At 45.4% G+C, this 18,040-nt stretch overlaps 1 protein-coding gene across 1 annotated transcript in view; it reads right to left on the bottom strand.

Annotated features, from left to right (window-relative positions):
* The window catches only part of LOC142139875 (uncharacterized), a 187,628-nt gene that overhangs the window by 14,850 nt on the left and 154,738 nt on the right, over nucleotides 1–18,040 (bottom strand). The window contains exon 14 of the mRNA XM_075197734.1: nucleotides 15,989–16,097. Coding sequence (XP_075053835.1) covers nucleotides 15,989–16,097 — 109 coding nt within the window. The remainder of the gene's footprint in view (nucleotides 1–15,988; nucleotides 16,098–18,040) is intronic.

Below are 18,040 nucleotides of genomic sequence, written 5' to 3'. Positions count from 1 at the left end.
AGCACAGGACACAGCACTACTGGACTGAACAGGACACGGCACAGGACCCAGCAGCACTACGGAACTCAGCAGGACAGAGCACAGGACACAGCACCACTGGACTGATACTGCAGAATGTGTGAACTTGGAAATAATTCAGTACCAATGGACTTATACTGCTGGATTGGTTTTGCAAATTTGGTTATAATTATTATATTTTTTTTTTTTTTTTTAAATTTTTTATTTTTTTTTACTTTTTTTTTATTTTTTAAAAACTTGGGAATAATGGGGAAATAACTATGCCCTTAGAAGCACAGAGCACAGGACACAGCACCACTGGACTGAACAGGACACAGCACAGGACCCAGCAGCACCACTGACCTCAGAAGGACAGAGCACAGCACACAGCACCACTGGACTGATACTGCAGAACACAGCACAGCACAGCACAGCACAGCACAGCACAGCACAGAACTAAACAGCACAGAACTAAACAGCACAGAACTAAACAGCACAGAACTAAACAGCACAGAACTAAACAGCACAGAGGACCACCTAACCTAACACACCCTCCCTCTACCCTGATCAATGCCCGAGTGAAGATGGCGGCGACTAGCGGGGAATTTATAGGATCCGAGTATCGCGAGATCCGACAACGGGATTATGAGTCAGAGCCTCAGTTTCACTTTTGAATTTGGCGCCAATACCCGGATCTGTCTCGGATCCGACTCGGATCCGCAACGTTCGGGTGGGCTCGGATTTCATAAATCCGAGTGCGCTCATCCCTAATCACTATCACTTGGCACTTACACCAAACTTGTGGCTGGTGCAAGTGATACAACAGAAATACACATATCTTTGAGAAGCCCAAAGCTTGAATAAGGACACTGCTGTGTGCTCTCTCTGGGCACGTTCAAACTGTACATTAACTATGTGCATACCCCCCAGTCCCATCCTGAAATCTTACACTGTTGTAAGGGTTTTTTGCGCTCAAAGATTATTTGGACCTTGCTGCGTTTACTGGCTCATTGTCCAGTACTGGGCATGAGCTGAGCGATTTTAAATTAAATATGGCACGCATTGACGTGCCTTAATGAATCAGGCCCTAGGTATGTATGGATGTGAGAAAACTGTTTTGGGGTGATTCAGTGAGATCTGTAGCCAGTGTAATAGCTGAGTACAATATTAAATGCTGAAATACTGAGTAACTTCTTACAGTAAACATCCACTTCACCAAGGTGAACACCATTCAAAGCAATGATTTACATGAAAACTATACCCCATATAAAACCAGATGGAAGCTGTGACAGGATGGAGCGCCTTGCCAGACTGTCTGTTGATACTGGGAACCAGTTGGGCTCACTTTGCCACCATTCCCCTTCGTTATTCCAAATGCGCCCTCTAACCGCAGTAGGTGGGGCTTACAAATACTGCCACCACTGGATTCCATCCAGTACCGGGTTCCTTCTGGGTAACTGTCACTGCTTGGGTTCCCCCTCGCTGGTACACCTGGGCTGGTACCCCTGACCACTTACTATGGATCAGAGTTGCTGTGGATGGATCCCCCCGGCCTATCACACTGGCCAGAGCTGCTGGTAGAGCGGTGGTGCTGGGAAGCTGGGTCCAAACCTCAGACAGCTAAAAACGAATTCGATTTTGAGACTAAACTGTAGATCACAGGATTATCATCATGGAAGACGTTTTCAAGCAGTCTTTGAAGCAAGCGATGTTTATTTGCAATCACACAGATTGAAGGTCAGATGGAACAAGAATGATGATACATTTCAAGGTACAAGGTCTCTCTTTTTATAAAGTTTGGGCACAGCCTCACAGGGTAAGCCAGCCCTTGAGGTCTGAGTTATTTTTAGTATCAGGTTATTGTGAGAGATCGCGGCAGCCGTGGGCACCGCCGCAACTCTCCTGTCTCCTCCGATGATGGCAACCGGGACGTCACTTACGGTTTCCACGTCCTGGTTGCCTGGGCAACAACCAGGACGCTGCAGGCTCCCTGGCGCGGCGCACGGTCAATAGGTGGGCGCGCGCGCAGGGTTACTTAGGTGGTAGCCAATCATGGCTATCTAGATACTCAGGAGGCAGTGTCTTTGGGTGGTATGTTATTATGCAGCTGAACACTGCATCACTATTGCCCACTAGGTGTATTATCTGTTAAGTCACGCCTCTGGGCTCTTCCCTGATTGGCTACTTGGACTATTTAAGGCAATGAGGACTGAGCCTCGTTGCCGGTTATAGCGTCCTGTTCTCAGTTCTGCTGCCTGCTTGCTCACTCTCTGCTTGGTGTTTATACCTTCGACTGACTTCCCGTGTATGACCATTGCTTGTTCCTGGACCTTTGAACCTACGCTTCTGACCCTGACCATTTGCCTGAAATCCGGATTCTGCTCCTCTGCTAGTGCTCCTGACCTTTCGCTTGTCCCTGGATTCCGAACCTGTGCTTGTGTCCTCTGACCTTGGTTTTCTCTGCCTGACCCCCACGCTGCTTTTCGCCAATCACTCCACTCCTGGGTTCTCCTTAAGCCAGTATACGATTCTTGACCCTCCGTCAGCCTGCGGCCAAGTCTGTCCCCACCACTAGGGGCTCCAGCGAACAGCAGGCTTTCGGAGTAGACTCCGAGTTTCATTGTGCTAGCTTGGGAGTTCCTAACATTATAACCGGCCAAGGAAGATTGGTATTATACGGCCATGGACAACGACGAACCGAATCTGTCTCCAGCCAAGATCCTGGCGAACCACATACGGACGATTTCCAAAGTCATACAAAATCTATCCCAGCGGTTGGCAGCCCAGGAAGAGGCTTCCAGAAACCTGCAGCTTCAGCAAGCCCCCGCTGGTGACACACCAGAGCCCAAAATGAACTTGCCTGACCGGTTCTCTGGAAGCAGGCCAGCTTTCCGCAACTTTAAAGAGAGTTGCAGGTTGTACTTCCGCCTGAGACCATGCTCCTCCGGTTCTGAACAGCAAAGGGTAGGGATCATTATCTCCCTATTGAAGGGCGACCCTCAGTCTTGGGACTTCTCCTTGCCTTCAACGAGTCCTGCCTTGCAGACCGTGGACACCTTCTTCCAGGCTCTGGGGTTACTGTACGATGACCCAGACAGGGTGATCTCAGCTGAGTCTCATCTCCGAGCGTTAAGGCAAGGATGTCGCTCCGCTGAGGAATATTGTGCGGAATTCCGGCGATGGTCCACCGATAGTGCCTGGAATGATCCGGCACTGCGAAGTCAATTTCGCTTAGGTCTTACCGAGCAAATCAAGGATTCCTTAGTCCAGTATCCGGTACCCGACTCACTGGAGGAGTTGATGCAATTTGTCATTAAAATTGATCGTCGGATCGGAGAGAGGAAGACTGAACGGGAATCATCCGTACCTGTTGATTTACCCCTCAGTTCTTGTACTACTCTGCCAGATCCCTCCGAACCCATGCAGTTGGGCGCTTACCGCCTGCCTCCAGAAGAACGCTCCAGGAGACGCTCATTAGGCCATTGTATGTATTGTGGTCAACCTGGTCACTTAGTACATTCTTGTCCCAATAAGCCGGGAAACTCCAAAGCCTAAGTGCAGGCGAAGAGGTGCGCTTAGGTCTTCAAATTATCTCTTCAGAGAATTCCTTGTTAGTGCCTGGACGTCTAGCCTTCCGTGGGAGATCCATGGATCTAACAGTCTTTCTTGATAATGGTGCGGCTGGTAACTTCCTGGACATACATTTGGCTCAGACGCTTGACATTCCTGATATCAAGTTAGGATCAAGCATTGCCACCTGTGGGTTGGATGGTAACCCCTTGCCTGGGGGAAGAATTCTCGCAAGGACTCCAATGGTTCGGTTGTCTGTGGGAGCCCTCCATACGGAGGAACTCTCCTTTTACCTAATTACCTGTCCCTCTGCTCCGTTGATTCTGGGGTATCCTTGGCTTCGCAGTCATAATCCCCTTATTGACTGGAAAAGACGGGAAATTATCCGTTGGAGATCCGGGTGCTCTACGTCTTGCTTGACCCTGCCTATCAGAATCCTACAGCCTAGTCCAGAATTGTTGCCAGCACCCTACCAGGACCTCAGGGATGTATTCTGCAAAAAGAAAGCTGATTCACTTCCACCACATCGAGAATATGACTGTGCTATTGATCTAGTACCAGGTTCCAAGTTGCCCAAAGGGCGTTTATATTCTTTATCCATCCCTGAGACTCAGGCCATGGAACAATACATAGAGGAAAACCTGAAGAAAGGATTCATTCGCCCTTCTAAATCTCCCGTAGGTGCAGGTTGCTTTTTCGTTTCTAAAAAAGATGGCAGCCTTAGGCCTTGCATCGATTTCCGTGGACTGAATAAAATCACTATTAAGAACATGTATCCCTTACCGTTGATTTCTGTTCTGTTCGATCAACTGAAAACTGCCACTATATTTTCGAAGATTGACATCCGAAGGGCCTACAATCTTATCCGAATCAAGAAGGGGGATGAGTGGAAGACTGTCTTCAATACTCAGTCGGGACATTACGAGTATCTCGTAATGCCATTCGGTTTGTGCAATGCTCCGACAGTCTTTCAGGACCTGATCAATGATGTATTACGTGAGTTTCTGGGGAAAACAGTCGTTGTTTATTTGGATGACATTTTAATCTATTCCGAATCCTTATATCAGCATCGTCAGCATGTCCGCCAGGTTTTATTGAAATTGCGGGAACATCACCTGTACGCAAAACGGGATAAATGCGAATTCGAGGTGTCCACAGTGGCATTCCTGGGGTACATCATCTCCTCATCAGGATTCGCAATGGATCCCGCCAAGGTTCAGGCAATTCAAGATTGGGTCCTCCCTACTAACTTGAAGGCGATCCAAAGATTCCTTGGGTTCGCCAATTATTACCGAAGGTTTATTGGCTCATTTTCCTCGTTAGTGGCTCCTATCACTGCCCTCACCCTAAAAGGAGCTAACCCAGCAGAGTGGTCCTCAGAAGCATTGGCAAGTTTCTCAGCTCTCAAAGCCGCCTTCATTTACACTCCAGTCCTTAGACACCCTGACCCAGGACTTCCGTTCATTGTGGAGGTGGATGCTTCGGATGTCGGTACAGGTGCGTCCTGATCTCAGTTCTGCTGCTTGCTTGCTCACTCTCTGCTTGGTGTTTATACCTTCGACTGACTTCCCGTGTATGACCTTTGCTTGTCCCTGGACCTTTGAACCTACGCTTCTGACCCTGACCATTTGCCTGAAATCCGGACTCTGCACCTCCGCTAGTGCTTCTGACCTTTCGCTTGTCCCTGGATTCCGAACCTGTGCTTGTGTCCTCTGACCTTGGTTTTCTCTGCCTGACCCCCACGCTGCTGTTCGCCAATCACTCCACTCCTGGGTTCTCCTTAAGCCAGTATACGATTCTCGACCCTCCGTCAGCCTGCGGCCAAGTCTGTCCCCACCACTAGGGGCTCCAGCGAACACCAGGCTTTCGGAGTAGACTCCGAGTTTCATTGTGCTGGCTTGGGAGTTCCTAACAGTTATGATATATGTTTCCCAAACATGCATGTAAATGCAATGCAAGGCTAACAATATTTACACTACTGTTATGTGCTAAAACTTGATGCTTGCATTATCTGAAATGCAGCCACGCCAGGCAGCCAGGCAGCGGCCCCCTCCTGAGTACAAAGGCTAAACAGGTGTTTGTCATTTCACATAAAGACTTACTTAGCATTTCCTTCTATCAGCAAGCAGACTTCCTCTAGCAAAGTTACAAACTCAAACAATGACACTTCCATACAAAACACATCCCAATGTAACACGATAAGTGCATTTCAAATTATACATTGGTGCCTGCAACTCTGACTGAAATACATTTCTACAATAAAATATTTCTACCAGATCCAGCCACAAATCAGTTATTTATAAGTGATCCAGTCACAGAAGCATATTGTATAAAACAAACCAGACAGGGACATCTGCATTTAAGCTATAGCAACCAATGCCTAAAATAATACTCAACAACAAGATTGCAGCTGGAATGCACATATTGCTATGTATAACCTCACATGTGGCCATTTATTGTACAATATGTAATAAACCCGAACAGATCACAGGTGATTAATTGATTAGCCACCATATACAGAATGTGGTAAGTTACAACATTGTCAGATCTACATATAACCTAATAGCCACAATCAATAAACACTTTGGTAAGCTCAGCTGAAAACTAAGTCAGCCTTACTCTTGCACAAGATATAGCTGAGGAAACCTGCACACCCTGGTATATGTGTGAGGTATAAAACAAACTACTAGAGATGGGCGGGCTCGGTTCCTCGAGATCCGATTCCACCCGAACTTTGCCTATCCGAGCTCGGCTCGGTACTCTCCCGCCCGTTCGAAATCTAAATCGAGGCAAAACGTCATGGTGACGAAGTCGGATCTCGGGGCTGGGTTCTCGCAATATTTGAAAAGCATAAATACCCGCCTACACAGCAATCCATCTCCATTTGACAGAGGGAGAGAGCAGGGTTAAGTCAAAGGCAGCATTAGAGCAGGGACAGAGCAATTATTGTATACCTCATTCTTTCAATTATTATTGAAATTCTGCTACCAATTCTTATAGCGATTGTTAGAGCAGGAAGAGAGGAGGATAGAGGAGGCATTTTTTGGAATATTTTGCACTACAAGTGCTTTGGGGTGTCCCATATTCCCCAGTGTGTAACACTAATTTTTCTGGCTGCAAAAAGTCATATCTAGCAGCAGTATCTATTGACTATTTTGCACTACAAGTGCTTTGTGTGTCCAATATTTCCCATTGTGAAATACTAATTTTTCTGCCTACAAAAAGTCATATCTAGCAGCAGTATATATTGAATATTTTGCACTACAAGTGCTTTTGGGTGTCCCATATTCCCCAGTGTAAAACACTAATTTTTCTGCCTGCAAAAAGTCATATCAAGCAGCAGTATCTATTGAATATTTTGCACTACAAGTGCTTTGGGGTGTCTCATATTCCCCAGTGTGAAACAATAATTTTTCTGGCTGTAAAAAGTCATATCTAGCAGCAGTATCTATTGATTATTTTGCACTACAAGTGCTTTGGGGTGTCCCATATTACCCTGTGTGAAACACTAATTTTTCTGGCTGCAGAAAGTCCCATCTAGCAGCACTATCTATTGAATAGTTTGCACTACAAGTGATTTGGGCTCATTTAAATGGATTCAAAGCAGTCCACATATGAGCTGGATCAGCAAGCAGGTGCTGGCACCAGCTATGATGGTAGTGTTCCCAGTACGTCATCTGGTAAAGCCTATGATAAAGTACATAGTCTATTTAAATCAGGGGAAAAAATACACCCCAAATTTTTTTTTACTGTGTTGAAGCAAAAAAGAACTGTAACTGGGGAAAAGTTAACTGCCGTTGAAAAAAAATTGCCAACATGCCATTCTACACACTCAATGGCAAAGAAAGAATGAGGCCTTTGCCTTTCTGTATTAGTGCCAGATCGAAAAATGTTACTGAGCCTTCTTCTTGTACGATCACTCGTGACCAAGCAAGACCAAGTAATTTGAAATCCAAAAGTGGTGCACAACTACTGTTACGTGTGAAAGCCGAGCTGCAAGAAAACAGTAAGGCAGTAGAGGAAAATATATGCACAGAATCAGAAATGACACAAATCCCTGTGGAGAGTGCATCCAACAGTGGTATGTGTAATCGTGACCATTCTGATAGTGTACCCCTAAAGAAGGGCCCTTTCAGCATTTCTGCTGATGTGTGCCTGAGCAGCCCGAGTGTAGCCGGTGATACACCAATTGAAGATGCCACTTTGGAATTAGAAGAGGATGAGGGGGAGATTTATGTAGGAGACGAGGACGCTAATGAGGATGTTGATGATGATGAGGTTGTTTTTGTAAGTCCTGCACCAGTGGCAGCAGTTCTGGCATGTGAAAAAAGCCATTGTCATGCCTGGTCATAAAACAAAAAAATCCACTTCTTATGTGTGGAATTATTTATACCCAAATCCTGACAACAGTTGTATAGCCATTTGAAGTGTCTGTCAAGCCACAGTCAGTTGAGGGAGGGACCTTAACCATCTTGGAACCTCATCCATGTTACGCCATTTGACCAGAGTTCATGGCAAAGTGTTGGGAAAAGCTGAAAGTTCTTACAAAAAAATTACAAGTACTCCATCATCAGCTAGGAACCTTCAGTCACCGACTTCCCGACGGCTACAAAATACACCCACAACACCATCCTCATCAATATCCTCAGTAGCGCTCGGAATTAGCCCTGTATTCCACTTAGTAAGGCTGGATAACTCCTGCACTATAATTGATTCCTCTGAAGAAAGCATTAGTCCCACTGCTGCTGCTGTTGCTGCTGCTGGGGGTGAATCGTCATCCCAAAAGATGGCCAAGAAAAAGAGCAGTCCTACATTACAACAATTAACTGTCATTTGCTAAGGGAAGCGAATCACAGACGCCATGGCTATGTTAGTGTTAGATCTGCGTCCAATATCCACAATAAATGCAGCTTGTTTTTCACAGTTAATTGAGGTTTTGTGTCCGCGTCACAGAATTCCATCGCTACACCATTTTTCATGTAAAGCTATTCGGCAACTGAACAAAAAAGTGTGTAAAAATGTTTAGATTGCGCTGAAAAATGCCATTCTGCCCACTGTCCACTTAACCACAGTTATGTAAATGAGTGGAAGTGGGCAAACCAAAGACTATATGACTGTGACAGCCCACTTGGTTGGTCATTCGCCTTAACCAGCAGGTACAGCAGCAGCATGTACACCACTACGTAACATTTGTCACAGGCAGGCCACTCTTTGTATCACCGGCTTCACTAACAGGCATGCAGCTGACAATTAGTTATGCAAACTAAGAGATGTGATTGATACATGGCTTATACCACTTGGATTCTCCCCAGGATATGTCATTTCTGATAACGCCAACAATATAGTGCGAGCATTACAGCTGGGTGAATTCCATCACATTCCCTGTTTTGCTCACACCATCAACTTGGTGGTGCAGAGCTTCCTAAAAAATATCCGTGAGGTGCAGGAGATGCTTTCGGTGGCCCCTAAAATTTCTGGGCATTTCAGGCATTCTACCACAGTATGTAGGAGATTGCAGCAGCTCCAAGAACAGTTTAACTTGCCCTGCCACCAACTTAAGCAAGAGGTGTTAACTAGGTGGAATTCCACCCTGTACATGCTTCAGAGGATGGAGGAACAGCGCAAAGCCATCCAAGAGTATTGCACAAGCCATGACATTGGGAAAGGAGGGGGATGTATTTCACTCTTGCACAGTGGGGAATCCTTTCAGGGCTGTGCAAGGTGCTGAAACCATTTCAAGTTGTGACATGTGAAGTGAGTGCAGAATCTGCTAGCTTGAGCCAAGTCTTTCTTTTAATTAGACTATTGGAATGTTACTCACCGGACTTCTAGATCTAGGGCTGGACCTGTTGTCCCCCTGCCGGTGCCTGTGCTGCGCCACGGCCGTCCACCATCTTGTCTAGACTTCTGCGCATGTGCAGATCAGGAGACCTCTTTATAACCTTTCCTTTGTTGGTATTGGCTATCCATTAGCCTTGTCTCTATTTAGGCACTCCCAACCCCTCCTTAATTGTCTGATCTTGATACTCACCTCCTCGTGTCAGCTGTGTACCTTGTTCTGTGGCTGCTGGTAAACCTGCCTCCTGCTGTATGCTGTAGTGACAGCTGCTTCTCATCTGTTGGCCGGATACTCTTAGCCACAGCCGTAGTAAACCTGCCTCCTGCTGTATGCTGTAGTGACTGCTGCTTCTCACCTGTTGGCCGGATACTCTTAGCCACAGCCGTGGTAAACCTGCCTCCTGTTGTATGCTGTAGTGACTGCTGCTTTGTCACGGTTACATACAGGAATACAGCTAGGAGCCACGAATATGGTGAAAACACTCTGTGTTTATTTGCAGAAATGTACAAATAGCAGGTTATCAAGTTTGTAGTAAGTACCATGTACAAAGCTGACGCAGGAAGCAGGAGGTAATATGAACAAATCCCAAGCAGCAAGTAACCAGAAGCATATCAGAAGACAGTAACCAGTAATAACAGGATGTGACATCAGGATATGACAACAATAACCAGCCATGTGTGCTGGGAGTGACAGGTATATATGGAACACACCCAGGTGCATGGGATAGTGAGATGAGGCAGTGTTAACTCCTAAGGAACTAGGAACAGGCACAATAGCAGCACCTCTGGTGATCACAGGTACTGCTGCTAACACATAAAATGAACACAAATAGTCCAGGAGGCCGGAGCTGCCAGGCAAAGCAGTATGCACTGCAAGGGGCTTGCTGGCAGATCCTGACAGTACCCCCCCCTTAGGGCAGATTCCAGACGCCTGATTATCAAAAATGTCTAAATTCGTCGGAATCATAGTCCACAATAGGGAGCCCAGCAGAAAAGTCCTCGTCCATGGGCGGAAAGGCGAAGGAGAGCATGCCAGCTGCCAGTTCAAGCACTGCAGAACCACCTCTCTTCTTACGTCCTCCTCTCTTACGGGACTTCTTCGGAATTGGGGCCTGAGCCAACTGGGTGGAGCACAAAGGTCGTTCTCGGACTGTAGTGCTGGGTAGTGTTGCTGAAAGCACAGGTGACCCACAAGATGTCACTGCAGGGGTTGGAGAAAACTTTTTGATTACTTCCTCAAGAAACAGTTGTAAGTCCGATAGAACGGAATGATCCGTTTCAATAAATGGGTTTGCCCATTCCAAAGCTTCCCCTCTAAAATATGAAATTAGGAACAGTACTTGTCTCTTAGGGTTGTTAACAAGCTCAGGTATGGAGGGAATATAAGAAGCAGCAAATCTCAGAAGGGCACCAAGTTGGGAAACGTGCCCCTCAAAGAAAGGCAACAGCTCAGGCTTGGCACTCTCAGCAAAGGATGACTTGCACTTGGCAGCAGGCCCGGACTGGGCGTCAGGCTTGACAGGAGACCCGGACTGGGTGGCAGGCTTAGCAGTAGGCTTGACGGGAGACCCGGACTGGGCTGCAGGCTTGGCAGCAGACTTGACAGGAGACCCGGAATGGGCGTCAGGCTTGGCAGCAGGCCTGGACTGGGCGGCAGGCTTGGCAAGAACAGCACTGTGAGAAGCCTGAGGGCAGACAGCACTTTGAGAAGCCTGAGGGCAGACAGCACTTTGAGAAGCCTGAGGGCAGACAGCACTTTGAGAAGCCTGAGGGCAGACAGCACTTTGAAAAGCCTGAGGGCAGACAGCTTTTTGAGAAGCCTGAGGGCAGACAGCACTTCGAGAAGCCTGAGGGCAGACAGCACTTTGAGAAGCCTGAGGGCAGACAGCACTTTGAGAAGCCTCGGAGCAGACAGCACCAAGTGGTAACTCGGGCTGAACCACATGAACTGGCAACTCGGCTGGACCGCATGGATTGGCAACTCGGGCTGGACCGCATGGACTGGCATCTCGGGCTGGACCGCATGGACTGGCAACTCGGGCTGGACCGCATGGACTGGCAACTCTTCTGGAGCAGACTGTAAGGGCAGCGCCCCCTCTGGAGAATACTGTAAGGGCAGCGCCCCCTCTGGAGAAGACTGTAAGGGCAGCGCCCCCTCTGGAGCAGGCTTTAAGGGCAGCGTCCCCTCTGGAGCAGCCTGTAGCTCAGGAACAGAGACAGCAGCTGAAGACTCGGAACTGGAGACAGCAGCTGAAGACTCGGAACTGGAGACAGCGGCTGAAGACTCGGAACTGGAGACAGCAGCTGAAGACTCGGAACTGGAGACAGCGGCTGAAGACTAGGAACTGGAGACAGCGGCTGAAGACTCGGAACTGGAGACAGCGGCTGAAGACTCGGAACTAGAGACAGCGGCTGAAGACCCCGAACTAGAGACAGCAGCTGAAGACTCGGAACTAGAGACAGCGGCTGAAGACTCGGAACTAGAGACAGCGGCTGAAGACTCGCAACTGGAGACAGCGGCTGAAGACTCGGAACTGGAGACAGCGGCTGAAGACTCAGAACTGGAGACAACGGCTGAAGACTCGAAACTGGGTAGCACGGTGGCAGGAGACTTGGGTATAGAGGCAGCGGCAGGAGACTCCGGACCGGACACAGTGGCAGCAGACTCAGGACCGGACACAGTGGCAGCAGACTCAGGACCGGACACAGTGGCAGCAGACTCAGGATCTGACACAGTGGCAGCAGACTCAGGACCGGACACAGTGGCAACAGACTCAGGACCGGACACAGTGGCAACAGACTCCAAGCTGGAGGCAGAGGCTGGGACCTCAGGGCTGAAGACAGAGGCTAGCACCTCGGAACAGGAGACAGAGGCTGGCTCCTTGGAACAGGAGACAGAGGCTGGCACCTCGGAACAGGAGACAGAGGCTGGCACCTCGGAACAGGAGACAGAGGCTGGCACCTCGGAACAGGAGACAGAGGCTGTTGGAGCTTCAGGGCAGGCGGTTGGAGCTGGCGCCTCAGGACAGGCAGCTGGAGCTGGTGTCTCAAGACAGGCGGCTGGAGCTGGTGTCTCAAGACAGGCGGCTGGAGCTGGCACCTCAGGACAGGCAGCTGGAGCTGGCACCTCAGGACAGGCGGCTGGAGCTGGCATCTCAGGACAGGCGGCTGGAGCTGGCACCTTGGATCTCTTCCCAGAAAACAGAAATGGTGGAGCATAAACAAATTTGGAATGCAGAGAGGAACCAACAGGGGATGGTTCAGTAAGCTGACGTGGTCTACGGATAGGACAGTCCTGCAAGAAATGTTTATTGTTGGCACAGTAGAGACACAACTTGTCTGTTATTCTGCGTTGTCGCTCCTCTTCGGTCAGATGGGGGCGTGGACCACCTGTGAACTGGGAATTAGTTACTCCATAGTTCTTACTAAACAGCAAATTTGTAGAAGCACAATTAAGAGGTGCTGTTTGCACAGGTTCAGCAGCAATAAAGGTGGATTGAGACAGACCAGCAGCTTCTGTATTAGGAGAGACATAATCAGACAGTCTCCTGAGAGGGTCCAAAAGTAAAGTGGAAAATCTAGCAAGCTGAGAACGTAGCAAGATAATGTCCATCTGTAAAGTTTGTAGCAGTGGCAATTCCAAGATTGGTGAAACAGACATGTTGCAAAAACCAAATGAAAAAACAATTGCAGAAAAAGGTCCCAGAATAAATATCTTCCACACGACTCCTAAGCTGTTTTTTCTTTTGGGCTGGTTATACTGTTATATGACAACAATAACCAGCCATGTGTGCTGGGAGTGACAGGTATATATGGAACACACCCAGGTGCATGGGATAATGAGATGAGGCAGTGTTAACTCCTAATGAACAGGCACAATAGCAGCACCTCTGGTGATCAGAGGTACTGCTGCTAACACATAAAATGAACACAAATAGTCCAGGAGGCAGGAGCTGCCAGGCAAAGCAGTATACACTGCAAGGGGCTTGCAGGCAGATCCTGACATGCTTCTCACCTGTTGGTCGGATACTATTAGCCACAGCCATGGTAAACCTACCTCCTGCTGTATGCCGTAGTGACAGCTGCTTCTCACCTGTTGGCCGGATATTCTTAGCCACAGCCGTGGTAAACTTGCCTCCTGCTGTATGCTGTAGTGACCGCTGCTTCTCATCTGTTGGCCAGATATACTTAGCCACATCCGTGGTAAACCTGCCTCCTGCTGTATGCTGTAGTGACCGCTGCTTCTCACCTGTTGGCCGGATACTTTTAGCCACATCCGTGGTAAACCTGTCTCCTGTTGTATGCTGCAGTGACCGCTGTTTCCCACCTGCTGGCCGGATACTTCTTAGCCATAACTGTGGTCAACTAGCCTCCTGCTGTAGGCTGAAGTGACTATTACCTATTACTTGTTGGCCACCTTCGATTCTATCAGCATTTATCACTTTTAGCCAATTGTCACTATCGTGTTATATCTTTCTCATTGGACTTATTTGCTTTAGTGTTATCGTGATAACATTACCTCTGTTTGTTTATCCTATAGTTTCTATAGTTTATGTTTCATTGTCTTTCCTGCCGGACAAGTGTTGTTACCATCATCTTATATATCTACGCTCACCTGAGTATCTTCACATGGTTTCTATTCATCAATGTTATAGTTAGCTGTACTCCATTGCTGTGGCACTCTCTTGAGGACCGCGACATGCGCTGTTATGCAGCGAAACCCAAACCCTCTTGCGGGGGTCCCTGGAGAAGACCAGTCACAGCGTTAGACTCCGCGCCTCAAGAGTAGTGATAACAAAGTGATAACAACTAGCAGAGTTTATGTCATGTTAAAGTCACCAATTGGAAGTGCTGGGCAATCCATATCTACGTCCACCATTCTCCAACGCATTTCGACTTTAAGAAAGTTAAAGTCGAAACGCGTTGGTGAATGGTGGACGGAGATATCGATTGTCCAGCACTTCCAATTGGTGACTATAACATCACGGTCTATAATCGTTTGGACACTTCGTATATTACATGGTTTCTATATGATTGTTACCCTTTCACTATATGGTACGGGTAATTATATCCCGGTCTTGTGTGTCTTTACTGTAATAAATTTTATTTAAAACGTACTACACTAGTATTTATCTCTTCTCTCCCACATACCATTTGATTTTTTGGCTGAGAGGGGAGGAGAAGATTATCATTTACACATGCATTAGCTTACTACTTGTGGCAAATTGAGACGGCCCAACTTACAAGGAATAATCAAGGTTAAATTGACAACACTGGTACCAGAGGATGATACGAACCTTTTCCTATTATATATGATTCACATTGAATACTCCGGGGAAAATAGATCACTCTCTTCACAAGCACCTGCTACGGGAACACTGATTACATTTTTATTGTAAGTCTATTTCTAATAGAACGTGGCTTTGAAAATCTACACAGTATTTGAATAATACGAACTCCTATTATAAGTCAGTTGTCGTTTTTTGTTAATATTGGGATTTCAGTAGCGCTGCAACCATTCCCTTCTTTTATATCTGTTTAAGTTCAATCCACAACATATGTGCAATTGTTCCTTGGGAGTGTTTGCTGCTGCAACTGTTCATCCAGCGCTTTGTGTGGCTCTATACTATTTTTGTTTTATTTTCTATAAGTGGAGGGGGGCCTATAGAGACAGAAACCAAACTGTCCATTTGTCCATTTCTATTTATATTATACAGTCTAGTATGGCTGAATGTTTTCTATTTTACTACTAGTGGAGAGGGAGTCTGATGCAGACAGATACCAAACTGCCTTTGTCCATTTCTTTATATATTTAACTATAAGTGTAGGGTGTAATATATACCCAAAGACGATGGCTGCATTGCCAATAGACTAAGATGCAGAGGAAGACATTCAGGTTTGTGCGCAGAATTAAGGACGGCCTACCAGGGATTAAACTGTTTTTTTCCTAATCTATTAGCTTTAGAAGTACCTTACTTATCCAAGAAACAGGTGGAGCACTAAATTAGGTTATTTTAGGCCCAAAAAATTGATTTTTAAACAAAATTGCAAAACAAAACCAAACAAACCCAAAACCAAAACACACAAGGGTGGTTTTGCCAAAACCAAAACCCGAAGGTAATCTAGATCCAAAACCAAAACACGGGGGTCAGTGACCATCTCTACAAACTACACACATAATTCATCAGAGAGCCATATTAATTAAACCTGAATGCAACACAACGAAAAGGGGGAGCATTGCTTTGAGTCCTTCTTCTATTGATCTAAGCAGGAGATGCCAATATGTCTTATAATACTATCTGCTCAGTTGTCAGTCACCAATACACTGACAAAAGCTTAAAAAATTCACAAGAAACCCCAAAACTCAAAAGGTAGGCCAAAAGTCCTGTAAACTGTCCAGGACCCACAACACCCATTGGCCCAAAGAAAGTATACCGAATGTTACTAAAAATCTGATTGACTGAATGTTTTCTTTTTTGCCCTAATTATTTATTAATAAATATACTCCAGTATTTTCATTTAGCATTGCGTATGGTCCAACAAGTTATACAGTGTGTACCGTTTAAAATATACAATATCTTACCTGTGCAACACAGTGCAACTTTATAAGACTTTTTGGCTTGCTCAACATCTCTGGCTCCTAAAGCATTTCCTATTCTGACAGTGGCAGCTATACTAAAACCAAGTGGAGGCTGGTAAAGAAAAATAAATACATACATTAGGGATTAAGAACTGTAATCAAATCTTAGGGTATAAAAATAATTTCACTTTACTCCAAACTTTAGGGTCAGCAATTCTAGCAGTACAATAGGCTTTATGAGTAAGAAAACCAAGTAAATGAAGTCTACATAATGGAAACTACCAAATAAAATGTTTAGTCAACAAGTCTTGAACATACACTAAAAATGAATATACAGGGTGATTCAAAAGTCGCAGTACACCCTTTTATTTCAAAAACTCTACAGGAATTGGGCCGATTGGCCGATTTCAAGATGGCGCCCATGTTTGGTACATACCGTAAAAGATAGACCATGTCACCCATACCTTACTGGAGTATTCAGGTTTCCCAATTTCCTGTAGAGTTTTTGAAATAAAAGGGTTTACTGCGACTTTTGAATCACCCTGTATTAATTGTGGAAAAGACATGTTACTGCATGTGGCATTGTTTTTGACATTTTAAAAAAATTATTATAATTGTCCTAATTCCTTTACTTTCACAAAAGAGGAAAGGCTCATTTCTGAATATGTCATAAATGAGAAAATAAAAATAAGTCTTTCATTTCTAACATGGAACTTTTGTTATTCTGTGTATTTTTGTGGTGCTGTCACAAGATAAAAAATAATGTAAATATAAAAAATCTACCGTATATACCCGTGTATAAGCCGAGTCTTTCAGCACATTTTTGTATGCTGAAAAAGGCCCCCTCGGCTTATACACGGGTGAACTTACCTGGTGTCCCGTTCCTCAGTTGTTAAGTTCCGTAGTGGAACACATGTGCGTTCCACCGACAGGAAGTTCGGCATTTGGAACGCAAACTTGCGTTCCAAATGCCGAACTTCCTGTTGGTGGAACACACATGCGTTCCACTGTGGGGGAAGGAAAAGGCTGTAGGCAGAACTCTTTAAACCCGGCTGTGGAGCTTTGACGACAAGCGGTAAGGAAGCTGCTCTTAGATTGTGCTTAGAAACGTTGAAATGACAAATTAGATCCTACTTGTGACACGCTAATCTGATCACTAGCCTCATCACATCACATCTCATAACAGAACTTGTCAGCCTTTTGGAGGGAGGATCCTACACAGGAAACACTACAGAGAGTGTATGGGATTTCTTTTGCCGATGCTAAACAGTTGAGTGCAAAATATTTTTATACTTACAAAACTTACACACTTAATAATTTATTTGTATTTTATGTGTATACATATTCTTATTTTCCACAACAATGTACATAGGGGGTGAAAGCATACATCAAAATAACAAAATAGCATTAAACTGAAAAACACACATGATATAAAAATGCATATACAGATGTAAATTAAAAACATAATAATGAATAAATCTAAAAAAATTACCAGTAGCTGGTGCTGCATTTCCCACCCTAGGCTTATACTCGAGTCAATAAGTTTTACCAGTTTTTTGTGGTAAAATTAGGTACCTCGGCTTATATTCGGGTCGACTTATACTCGAGTATATACGGTAATCTTTTATAAAAATCTAAATATAACTATACAAATAAATATATAACAAAAAAGCGCAAAGTAGTAAGCTGTCATAGCATTTTAAATGACATGGTATAAGTTTCCCAATTTAGAATAATTATCTTAAAATAGAAGATTTATTACTTATACAATACTTATGAAATATTTATATTCTGGAGAAATTCCTTGATACATATAAGCAGTTAATAAAGGTGAAATGTAACATTACATGTCACACAGGTCATTTAGGGCCTGAGTTAGGCATACATGCAGCTAGATTGTGCACTTTAGCACCTTGGCAAAAACAAGTTAAAGTGGCCCAGGGTGTCCATTCCTATACTAATATAGTAACGGCTATACCCCCTTATTCATATACAGTATTCTTTAGTATGGACAGACAGGTATCATATCCTTACTTATTTACGTGACTTCATTTG

Source organism: Mixophyes fleayi, chromosome 2 (genome assembly GCF_038048845.1).
Source record: "Mixophyes fleayi isolate aMixFle1 chromosome 2, aMixFle1.hap1, whole genome shotgun sequence".
NCBI lineage: Eukaryota > Metazoa > Chordata > Amphibia > Anura > Limnodynastidae > Mixophyes > Mixophyes fleayi.
Note: the sequence above shows the minus strand (reverse complement) of the source record. Positions and strands in the feature narration are given on the sequence as shown.